General features: G+C 40.9%; 1 protein-coding gene across 4 annotated transcripts in view; it reads left to right on the plus strand.

Annotated features, from left to right (window-relative positions):
- Positions 1-278: 278 nt before the first annotated feature.
- Positions 279-12693, plus strand: part of TAF1B (TATA-box binding protein associated factor, RNA polymerase I subunit B) — a 76965-nt gene continuing 64550 nt past the window's right edge. For 3 of the 4 annotated variants that reach the window (XM_049903184.1, XM_049903182.1, XM_049903183.1), the window contains exons 1-3: positions 279-346; positions 2100-2198; positions 9549-9636. In XM_049903184.1, coding sequence (XP_049759141.1) covers positions 329-346; positions 2100-2198; positions 9549-9636 — 205 coding nt within the window. In that variant the 5' untranslated portion in view covers positions 279-328. Of the gene's footprint in view, positions 347-2099; positions 2199-9548; positions 9637-12693 lie in introns of those variants that run through there. The other variant, XM_049903185.1, reaches the window with a different exon arrangement.

The raw sequence follows: 12693 nt of genomic DNA on the forward strand, positions 1-12693 counted from the left end.
TGGCAGCCTGAATAAATCAGTGGGTCTTGGAGTGAAAGGCCGTCAAAACAAAGCATGACTGAATTAGTTCAGCAGTAGGCACCGCTCAGTTTCTTACTGGTTCATACCAAGCCTAGGTCAAGGGGTGCTCTCAAATGGGGGCTTTGGGTTCCTTCCTTCCGGAGCGAACAGGGGTTTCACCTGGGCCGAAGGCGCCGGAATCCAATGTCAGGGGGTTCTGTTTCCGGCCGGAGGGCTCCTCTCGTGGCTCCCGGAAGCTGCGCTCGCTGCCGGGGTAACGGGCCTTTGCGGCGGGGGCGGCGGCCGTAGGGGCAGGAGCGGAGCAGTTATGGACCTAGACGAGGCGGTAAGGAGGCCGTTGTAGCCAATAGGCTACGGAAAGCTGGGGGAGGAGGGGAGTGAGGCTGAGGAGAAGGGGTTGGAGGACGCTGACTAGCTGTGAGGGAAGCCGTTGGAAGAAGGAGGGCGGATTGGAAGGATGCAGAACGGGGAAACGGGATGGGGTTGACCGGCAGTCCCGGGGAGCGTTCGTGCGCGTTTTTGGAAAAAGGCTGGAGTGTCTGGCTTGGTGAGGTTGTGGGTGAAGGGAGGGCGGTGTGCTTGTCGATGTGGGTGTATTACGGAGGAGGGCGAAGTTGTGGGTTTTGCGAGGTGGCCACCCACTGGCTCCTCTTCGCCCGACGGGACCACCCCCAAGCTCCCTCTGATGCTGGGATGGGTGAGGGCGGGGCAGCGGATGGAACCAGAATGCACCCAGGTAACCCCGGCCGGTCCCTCTGGGACTCCTGCCACAGCCTGGTGCCGTGACTCCAAATTCTAGTTTTGGAACACCCCAAGGTCATGACAGTTGAAAACGTTATCAAGTTGTTAAAATAAATTTTGCGTTCATTTTTGACCTGCTACATAAAATGCAGCAACTTTTTAAGGGTATTACGGGAGGATGAGGGAATTAAACCAAACCAAACCCGTTGCCGTCGAGTCGATTCCGACTCATAGCAACTGTATAGGACAGAGTAGAACTGCCCCATGGAGTTGCCAAGGGACAGCTGGTGGATTTGAACTGCTGACCTTTTGGTCAGCAGCCGAGATCTTAACCACTGAGCCACCAGGGCTACATTTAGATAAAGGATATTAAGTCAAACACCAAAGACATTGGGAATAAGTAATTTAGTGTCAGAGAATTAGGCCTAAGGGAAACCCTGGTGGCTTAGTGGTTAAGTGCTACGGCTGCTAACCAAACGGTTGGCAGTTCAAATCCGCCAGGCGCTTCTTGGAAACTCTATGGAGCAGTTCTACTTTGTCCTATGGGGTCGCTATGAGTCGGAATCGACATGATGGCACTGGGTTTGGTTTTTTGGTTTGGATGTACCCAAGCAGTACGGTGATGTTGTTAGGTGCCGTTGAGTCGCTTCCGACTCATGGTGATCCCTGTGCACAACAGAAGGAAACACTGGCTGGTCCTGCACCATCCTCACAATTGTTACGCCTTCATCGCAGTAGATGTGCAATAACTGTTCTGTAAATGCTAGATTAAGAAAATTAATTATTATAACTCATCAATGGCCTGTTATACTCTAAGTAGGGATCACATCTGTTTTGCTCACCGACTCCCCAGCACCTAGTAAAATACTGGCACATACGTAGCTGGTACTCATTATGTTGCTGAATAATACATCAGAACTTGAAGTACCCTAATAAACACCTAGCTCCTTTGTGGTGGGTATGTGTTTGTAGTGTCCTGGAGGAAGTTCCCAATGATATGCTACTTCTGTTTTTGAAGTCTTCTCTATACTTAATTTTTGTCTTCTTTTTTCTTACAGCATTTTCGGGAAGTTGTATTTACTTTTCTCTTTGTTTCCAATTTTACTCCTACCACCTTTTCTTCTTTTTTCCCTCACGGCCAAGTTTAGAAAATTTTCCCTAATAGTTTAAAGTGGTTCCATACTGATCAAGAGACTGAACCGTTATTGTACTTATTTGCAAATAATCTATATTCTGTGATAATGACAGGGAATACTCTAAGCAGAAATACAAGGTTTAGGTACAATGTATTGAATGTGGTTTGAGAGTAACACCTCTTTTATCCTCCTCTCCTCTAGAAAGAGTTCAAAGAACGCTGTACTCAGTGTGCTGCCGTCTCTTGGGGTCTTACTGATGAAGGCAAATATTATTGTACTTCTTGCCACAATGTTACAGAAGTAAGTAATAGATATAATTTTTGAATTTATGTTTTAAAAATACATTTTCAACCTAATAGTAGCATAATCCCCAAAGAATTGATGTATTTTTCTCACTCATGCAATGTCACAGTTCCAAGAATGTAAAGTCTTCAAGTGCTTACAAATAGGTTAAGGAATTTGTAAATTAGACTTAAGATGAGTTTTTGAAATTATGGTGAGCCACATTTAAAATTGATTTCCTGATTTAAACTGTGGTTTAAGGGGAAATAATTAAAATTGGACTTAGAAGACGATGCATTTCTTTATATTAGTTAATACTTATTTAAGAGTTTTTAACGTGCCAAGATAGTGTAGAGGTTTGGGGCAGGGGATGCATTAGAAAAATTGAAAACCGTTGAGAGTATTGGAAATTATGCTTCGTTATCATTTTACCTTTGTACAGTACTTCACAGATTACAAAATGTTTTCTTATCCATTATATCATTTCCACCTTGTAATAACCTGTGAGATACACTGTTATGCCTATCCATAGATGGGGCAAGTAGGCCTCACAGGGGTTGAGTGCGTTTGCCAAAATCACACAAGTATAATGTGTCTGAGCCAGGACTTGAATCTGAGTCGTTTGACTCCAGTGTTCTTTTAACCCCAGCATACCTGCCTCTTAATATAGAAATTGTCACACTGGTCTGTGTAACCTTGGTAAAATGAGGCTACTTTTACGCTGGAAGTGCTAGGTCCTTTTCTGATTACCACACGTTAAGGGCAATAGAACCAAAATAATCATGTGTGGACAACCTGCTGTTGGACAGACTAAACATGCCAGCACTCTTCAGACTGCACAGAGCCATGATGGAACACGTGTAACAAATATTGCCATCGCTAAGTGGGCTTATGAAAGGCAAATTTGGAATAAGACTTCTGCTTCTGGCCAAAATGGAGTAACAGGGACCAGATTTACCTGCTGTCTTACTTTCCTGGTGCGGCTGTAACACAGATACCACAAGTGGGTGGCCTTAAAGAATAGAATTTTATTTTCTCACAGTTCTGGAGGCTAACAGTCCAAGTCAGGGTCCCCAGCCATGCTGATCCCATCTTTGTCAGTATCCCAGGAAATCCTTGGTTCTGAGCAAGTCTTACACAGCATCTGCCTTCCCCAGCATGTGCTCACATGTCTCTGTGTCTATGTTGCTCTTTATATAGCTCAGAAGTAATTAGGTTTAGGATCCATCCTATACTGGTATGACCTCAACTGACTGATTATATTAGGTGGCTTTATGGAATGTGGTTGCATTACGTTAGATAATATTACATCCACAGATATAGGATTTAGGATTCTTAGAGGAGTGGAACCTCTTTGTAGTAAACAATTTGGCCTTTGGTCCTGGTTCCTGAGAACAGGGCCACACCTGAGGCCATTGAGTGCCCCCCCCCACACACCTTACCCCATCAGACCACAGGAGATCACCTGGAGGTCCAATGCTGACTAAACCTCAGGAGGCATGGTGTCATCTGTCATGGCCACGTGGTGAGATCAGTAAAAGGTCTTGGAAGACGGAGGTTCACTGGAGCTCCTGAGCTAGAGAAAGCCAACATTTCTGCTCTCAGGAGGTTAAGTATGGAGCTCTCTGCTGAGACCCCTCCCAAGCCGTGTCCTTTGTGTTTGTATCCTTTTTCCTTCTAGATTAAACATAGCCCTTTCCCTGCAGCTCGTGAGTCATTCCATTGGATCATCAGACTTAAGAAAGAGAGAAAGGATCAGTACCCACTGACCTGGCCCCAGGTGAATGGGAATGAGAGAGAGAAGGGGGCAGTACCCACTGACCTGGCCCCAGATGAATGGGGGTGAGAGAGAGAAGGGAGCAGTACCCCCTGACCTGGCCCCAGGTGAATGGGGATGAGGGAGAGAAGGGATCAGTACCTACTGACCTGGCCTCAGGTGAATGGGGATAAGAGAGAGAAGGGGGCAGTACCCCCTGACCTAGATCTGGGTAAATGAAGATGAGGGTGAAAGGACTGCATGGTGCAACTGCTGTCTGAACTAAGCAGGGAAGGGCTAAACTGAAATTTCCCTGGACTGGTTTGATATCATAAATTGGTGTGAGCAGAAGGTGGGATTCGCTAGAGGGAGTAATCCCTGACTTTGCAGATTCAAACACATATTTTGAGGGAACACAATTCAATCCCTAACACTCCCTACCTTAAATAATTAAAAACCTAGACAAAATAATATGAAACAAGTAAAAAAAATTTTTTTCTTGAGAAAAGTGGTTAATTTAGTTCACAATTCAATCTCACAAGTGCTCTTTCCTGGAGACAATCATTGTACTTCAGTCTGCAGCTGAAGTACTTATATCTACTTCCCATTTAACACACAGGATTTTAAAAAGGTATGTACTCGCTTGATGAAATAGTTGGGGAGATAGATAATGTTCACTATCTTGATAGTGGTGATGGTTTTGTGGATATATCTCTATCTGTATCTATTGACACCTTCGAATTATGGTGTTGGCAAAGAATATTGAATATACCATGGACTGCCAAAAGAACGAACAGATCTGTCTTGGAAGGAGTACAACCAGAATGCTCCTTAGAAGCAAGAATGGCAAGACTACGTCTCACATATGCTGGACATGTTATCAGGAGGGACTAGTCCCTAGAGAAGGACACCATGTTTGGTAAAGTAGGGGGTCTGCAAAAAAGAGGAATACCCTCAATGAGATGGATCGACGCTGTGGCTGCAACAATGCGCTCAAGCAAGACAACAATTGTGACGACGGCACAGGATCAGGCACTGTATCGTTCTGTTGTACATAGGGTCGCTGTGCTTCGGAACCGACTTGGCAGCACCTGACGATAACAACATCTGTGTCTACGTATATAGATAAATATCAAAACCCATCAAATTGTACACTTTAAATGTGTGCAGATGGTGCCTCTGCCTTGATTTGTGTTAAGGTGCTAGTTTTTTTTACCCACCATTGTTTTTAGACCAGTGGTGCGAATGTAAACACAGTGAAGAAAGATTGTGTCTGAATGTACACCATCAGGAGATGAAGTTAGCATTCTATTTTTCTAGAAATTAAATTCTTTTGTTTCTGCCTTTGATAATGTTTCTGTTTGGTTCTCTCTGATCAAATCAGCCATGGTAATTTTTTTGCTTGGGAGTTCTTAAAAGACTGTCAGCTCATGTGGGGTAACTTTCTAGGAACAGAGACTTCTTAGGTGAGCAACATCTTTATATGAGCCAAGACCCTAGCTCAGTACCTTACACATAATAGGCTAAGCTGTGTGTTGCACAGTCTAAGTGGCTATTCTTTGCTGTTAATAATCCAGGCATGTTCTTCACAAGGAGTAAGATGTGACTGTGCTCCCTGGAGTTGTGTAGTGTGGCATGTTGAAGTTGGTTGGGGCGAGTGGCTGATGGGACCTAGGAAGAGTAGAAGTCACGGTACAACTTTCCTTATTTTTCTACCCCTTTCACTGCCCCCCAGTTTCTGCTGTATATAATTTTTCAAGCTCTAGATACTCTCTACAATCTGGAAAAAGGCCTTCTGAGCTGGGAAGGAAACAGAGTGTTATCCTGGCATATTTTATCTAGAAAAAAATTTTGAGGTCTGTAATCTGACCAATTGAGGCAATAGATAACTCTGCAAGCATTTCACGGGTATTTAATAAAGGTACAAACTAGAATTGTGTGAGTTTTAACAGGTTTTAACATGTTATATTTTGTAACTGATCTTGCCTGAGTAAACCAGCAATAATACATGTTTATTGTAGACAATTTGGAAATTGTAAAGATAAAAGCTAAAGTCACTACTAACCTTAACACACATTTTAATAGCTTCCTTTTAGTCTTTTTTTTTTTTTTCTGTGTGTGGAGGAGGAAGGAGGTGTATTTGAGTACTAATGAATCTTCTATTTTAATAATTTAGTTATTTTCTGTGTTATTCTAAGTATTTACAGACATTTTTATGGACTATAAATATTCTAAAATGTAACCATTCAATAACTATTTATAACTCTATTTTTGAATATTTTCAGCTTTTCTGGTTTTTTGCTATTTCACATTTTATCTAGTCCAGATCTTAAGCCTTCGTTTCCTGCCTACCCTTTATGAGTTTTACCTGTCTTTGCTGCATTCACACTGCTGTAGTATTTATTCTGACATGTCTTATATTCTCAGTGGAGCCAACCCAGGACACCAGGATTGCTTTGAATATGATTTCTGTAACTGGAAAGACTGCCTTCCAAAAATCCTATTGTTAGAGACATGTCTTCCCTTTTATTCTTAGTCAGAATAGAAGATTAATTTTATTCCAAGTTTCTAAATTTAGAAAATACATAAATGTTCCCTGTTGGTTAAAAGCCTTCACTTTTCTTCCAGCATTAAGGCTTAATAACTTTATTTTTGGTAGTGAGAGAGCTTGCATCTTAGATACGTGCCCTTGAGAGCACTTGGAATTGATGACTTTGGTATGAAATGTAGTCACCCTTTAGTCATTTTAAAATTCTGTAAGTTTTACTAAAAATAAAAAGTAGTACTCTTGAGTACTATGTAGTAGTACTTATGAGTCGGAACCAACTCAATGACACCTAACAACAACTGTTGCTGGGAACTCCGGGTTCTGCTCCGTGCGACTCTCTTGGGGCCAAAAGACGGCGACAGAACTGGGGAGAGCAAAAGGCAACTTTATTGGTTGGCCAAGCAAGGAGACAGTTGGGTCTAAGTGCCTTCAAAGAATGCTTGCCAGCAGCTTGTTGAAGCTGGTTTACTCAGGCAAGATCAGTTACAGAATACAAGATGGCACAGGTGCTGATGCTGAACGTTCCAGAATGAGTAAGCATTTTCTAGGGCCTGGGTGTGATTCCCTGCACAGGAGTAACTTAGCCATTTTATTCGTTAGCATGTCAGCCCTCTACCCAGGGGCGGAGAATTTACCATGCATGAGGCAGTTAATGAGCTAAAGGTCACCTGGAGTGCCAGGATAGAGGGCAAGACTGTTTCATCTGATTTCGGCTAGCTGGTAGCTGTTTCTTTTCAAGGAAGTTCTGAAGAGAAAAACAGCTTCAGGAAATGGGTGGGTAAGGCGCTGTCCCGGAGAGACAACGATTTTTAGAAAATGGCTCTAGCTCTGTCTTAGTACTGTCATGGATTGAATTGTATTCCCCAAAAATATGTGTCAACCTGACTAGGCCATGGTTCTGAGCGTTGTGTGATTGACCGCCATTTTGTCATCTGATGTGGTTTACCTATATGTAGTAAACCCTACCTCTCTGATGTTAATGAGGCAGGATTAGAGGCAGTTATGTTAATCAGAAAGGACTCAATCTACAAGTTTAGGTTGTGCCTTAAGCCAGTCTCATTTGAGATATAAAAGAAGTGAGCAGAGAGACCCAGGACCTCATACCACCAAGAAAGTAGCACCAGGACCACAGTGTGTCCTTTGGACCTAGGGTCCCTGCACTGAGAAACTCCTAGACCAGAGGAAGATTGATAACAAGGACCTTCCTCTATAGCCCACAGAGAGAGAAAGCCTTTGTGTGGAGCTGGCACTCTGAATTTGGACTGCTAACGTCCTAGACTGTGAGAGATAAAACTTCTGTTTGTTGAAGCCATCCAGTTGTATTTCTCTTATGGGAGTACTAGATGACTAAGACAAGTACTTTTGTAACTTCGGAAATGAAAGATATTTTAGAGTATTATTTAAACACACAAAAGTAGGATGAAACTAATTCATATGTAGTTCAGGTGTTGTCCGTTATAATAAATACAGAAATTGTTTTAATTCTGAAATTTGTTTTGGATGGAAGAAAAAAATGAGTGAATTTGACTTTTGATTTGGTTTGAAAAAGTTAAAAGTGATTTAAAATAAAAGTGTATTCAATTAACAGACATTTATTCAGGTACTGTTTTAGGTACTGAGAATTTTGAATGAAAAAGCAACATAAACATTATTCAGAATGTTATATAACTTATGTAATTTTCCCAAAATGTTACCAATATTGGTCCTAGCATTCACCATTTAGTTCATTATACTTTGCAGAGCATACTTGAAAATATGTTTAAGAGGTTATAAAGCTATCTTTTTTTTTTTTTAAATAATGTTTTATTGTGTTTTCGGTGAAAGCTTACACAGCAAATTAGATTCCACTTTTTTTTTAACCATTACTACACACATTGTTCAGTGGCATCGGTTACATTTTTTGTAATGTGTTAAGATACTCATTAATTCCATTCTGGATGTTTTATTTCCAGTAATCTGGTTTCCCTGACCCTTTACCCTTTCATCTTTGCTTTAGAGTGTTTGTTGACCATTTGGTCTCATACGGATGATTTTTTAAAGGCATGCAGTATTCATGGATAATATTCTTTATTATATAAGCCAATCTGTTATTTAGCTAATAGGTGACCTTGGGGTAGTTCCAGTTTAAGGTTTATGGAGCATCTCAGGGCCGTAGTCTCGGGGAATCCTCTAGTCTCAACTGGCCCAGAAAGCCTGGACGTTTTAAATATTTGAGTTCTGTTCCGCACTTTGTCCCCTTCTGTCAGGATCCGTCTGTTGTGTCCCTGATCAGAATGGTAATTAGTGGTAGCCAGGTGCCATCTAACTCTTCTGGTCTCAGGGTAGATGAGGCATGGTCCATGTTGACGGTTAGTGCTATGGACTGGTTTCTTCTCTGAATCTTTGATTTCCTTCTTTTTCTTTTGCTCTGGGTGAGAAGAGACCAGTAGTTGTATCTTTGACAGCCACTTGCAAGCTTTTAAGACCTCACACACTACTCACCAAACTAGGATGTAGAGCATAAACTTTATGAACTATATTATGCCAGTTGACCAGTTATCCTGCAAGACCATGGTACAAAGTCTTCAAACCCAGAAAACCAATCCCACAGAAATTTGGTTGTGTCTAAGAAGTATCTGTAACTGTGTCCTTTATGTGCTTTATATATAAATATAGGTACATGTATGTTTGTGCACATATGCACACACATATACATGCCTGTACACGTACATGTATATATGTAACCACACATACATTTTTTGGAGTTGTTATTGTTGCAAAATTATGTGTGTCCTAGCATTTACCAAAAACGTCCTTTTTTTCTTGTGTACTTCTTAGTGACATCATTTACCTTGGTCAGCTCTGTATACTTCACCCACATTTGGTTTTACCTTTCCCGTCTCTATAAATAACAAGCATGTACTTTCCAGAGAGTGATTTCCCACCCATCCCATCCCTGGTAACCACCAATGAATGTTGGTTTCTGTATCTATTTTCATCCTTTTATAAAAGTGAGGTCATAACGATATTTGTCCTTTTGTAATTGAAAGCTATTTTTTTAATGGCTTGTTTCTGTTTCCTGCAGATATCTAAGGAAGTTATAAACACTGGGGATATTCCAAATACCAAGATACAAGCCATCAATCGGGGACTTAAAAGAAAAAGAAAACTTGGTATGCTCTTTCTTCGTATTGCTTAGCGTTCTTTAATCACGTCTTGGCACCTCTTTAGTTTCTTTCACCTTCGCAATTTGGGGACATGGGCTGGAATATTAAATAGATTCTAGAGAAGATGCCAGATTTTTAGCAAATAATCCAAAATGGAATTAAAGTGGGTAACTAGCCTGGTAGAATTAGGGTTAGGTTAGTGCTTATTGTCAATAAAGTGCAATTCCAGTGGAGCAACTATTACGCAAAAAGTAATAATAGCAAGGAGAGCATATGTTCTTCTCTGTTGATGTATGTTCTCCTGTTCTATATCTGTTGTCTGTAACACATACGGTTTTCTGTGCTTTTAAAGAAAAATGCTTACTTTCTGAAGTGATTCAGCTGTAAACCGTCTGGTTAGGCGAGCTAAACACGATACTCAGCTTTCAGAAATCTGTGTCTCACGTGAACTTTGGACACACCTTTATATAATAGGGAAGATTATTTTCCCTTAAAATAGCCTCAGCATGGGTGTGCTTTGAGAGGTAATCCATTTCATTAATCCAGTAAGTGCATATAATTAACCGTTCTTGAGATGAACCTGAATCTTAATTGATGCTGGTTCTGTGACATTACCTATACCAGATTCTCAAGTTTGAAATCAGGTTAATATAAATGGTGCCCTCTGCTTCATGAGGTAGCAGACACACACATACAAAATACATTGTGTGTGCGTGTGTGCATGCATGTGTGTATATAAATGAAATGCCTTTATGAAATGTGTCAAGGAATGAATTGTGTCCTCCCCCACAAAATATGTGTCAACTTGGCTAGACCGTGATTCCCAGAATTGTGTGATTGTCCATCCCTTTGTCATCTGATTTGATTTTCCTATGTGTTGTAAACCCTACCTCAATGATGTTAATGTGGCAGGACTCAATCTACAAGATTAGATTTTGTCTTAAGTCAATCTCTTTTGAGATACAAAAGAGAGAAACAAGGAGAGAGACAGAGGACCTTATACCACCAAGAAAGTAGTGCCAGGAGCAGAGTTCGTCCTTTGGACCTGGGGTCCCTGCACTGAGAAGCTCCTAGACCAGGGGAAGATTGATGACAAGGACCTTCCCCTAGAGCCTACAGAAAGAGAAAGCCTTCCCCTGGAGCTGGCACCCTGAATTCTGACTTCCAGCCTACCGGACTGTGAGAGAATAAATCTGTTTGTTAAAGCCATTCACTTGTGGTATTTCTGTATAGCAGCACTAGATAACTAAGACAAAATGCATTGACATTCTTAGAAGAACAGCGGAATTCCTAAATGTTGTCATGTGTTCCCGTTTCACCTTTAATAATGACTATTTTTATTAGGCTAAAATCTGATTAATTCAGGCTTGACCTATCTAAATAGTTAAAATGTGTAGTTAAACTTAAATTGCTGATGAAACATCAAGTGCTTCAAATTAGATGTCATATGTCTTATGTTCAACCTCTCTGTCCTTTTTTTCGTCTGTAAAAGGAGAATAGTAGTACCTTTTGGTATGTAGAATAGGAACCCAGGCTCAGAATTTAAAATAAGACTTTATCAGTTTCTGAGAACACCGTGCAGGAAGAAGAGAATACACATGCTTATTGCCTGAAGAGATTTAATTCCCTCATCTTCCAAGTGCATCAGAATCACAGACATTCTCTTTTATTTTTTTATACAACCTAAGACCCTTTCCAGAGTCTCTGAGTGGCACAAACAGTTAACACACTCAGCTCTTAACCAAAAGGCTCAGCCAGAGGCACCTCGGAAGAAAGGCCTGGCAGTCTACTTCTGGAAAATTAGTCATTGAAAACCCTGTGGAGCACAGTTCTACTCTGACACACACAGGATCACCAAGTTAGAATCAACTTGATGGCAATTGGCATAAGACCTTTTCTAGGAATTGGGCTAGACAGCAGGGGTGGGGACATCTTGTGACATTCAGGTGAGGAAGAGGTAGGGTCCTATGGCACGCTCCAGGGAAGAGGGGCTCTTGCAGTCATAGGTTAACAAACCTGAGGGAAAAAAAAATTTTTTTTTTTTTGGCTTTAACAAAGAGAAATTTATTCTCTCACAGTCTAGGAGGCCCGAAGTCCAATTTCCGGTTGCTAGCTCCTGGGGAAGGATTTCTGTCTTTGTCGGCTCTAGGGGAAGGTCCTTGTCATCAATCTTTGCCAGTCTAGGAGCTTCTCAGTGCAGGGACCCTGGGTCCAAAGGACACACTATTCTCCTGGCTCTTGTTTCTTGGTGGTAGGAGGTCCCCCTAGCCCTCTGCCCATCTCTCTGCTCGCTTCTCTCTCTTTTTTTTTTTAAATAATTTTTATTGTGAAACTTGAGAAATTTTGTGTAAGAAGTGCTGATAACATAGTTTTCAAAGAGTTACAGTACTCTTCCAGCAGTGAGGGGTAAAACATAAGGGTCTTATCAGATTTTAACTTTATTTAACTGGTAGTTATATTAAGCATATAGTTCTGCTATTGTGGTGGCAGATTTCTTCACAATGCCTTAGGGTTGTTTTGAGAATTGAAGAAAATAATCTACTTAAAATACCTTGTACACACCTCATGCCTAGGCAGAGATCCATAAGTATTAGTTTTCCTTTCTTTCAGTTTCTCCCATAACCTAGAACCATTTCCAGAAAAGCAGAATGCCATCGAATAGTTCATTTTCTTTAAATATTCTTAGTGTCTTTTCCTGTACTCCTGGATCATCACATTTTTAATTTTGTCCATTCATTTACCAAATTTTCATCATTCCCTTTGTGAGTTCAAATGGAAGAGTGGTAGAAGCAATGGATGTGTACTTCATTTAGGATTCTGCTAGGCAGTGATCCAGTAAACTGTGTATTTTAAAAACATCTTTTTTTGGTTTGGTACTCATTTTTTTGCCTTTTAGTCTAACATTTCGGAAAAATTATAATTAAAAACATTTAAAATTTGATAATTTATTTTTATAAAAATGGTGTTTAGCTTTAACATTTGTGTACAGAAGTGCCAGATTGGAAATAAGAGAATGTACATGCAAACCCTACTCAGGGGTACCAAAAAATCCAAGTTGTGATG

Source organism: Elephas maximus, chromosome 12 (genome assembly GCF_024166365.1).
Source record: "Elephas maximus indicus isolate mEleMax1 chromosome 12, mEleMax1 primary haplotype, whole genome shotgun sequence".
Classification (NCBI taxonomy): domain Eukaryota; kingdom Metazoa; phylum Chordata; class Mammalia; order Proboscidea; family Elephantidae; genus Elephas; species Elephas maximus.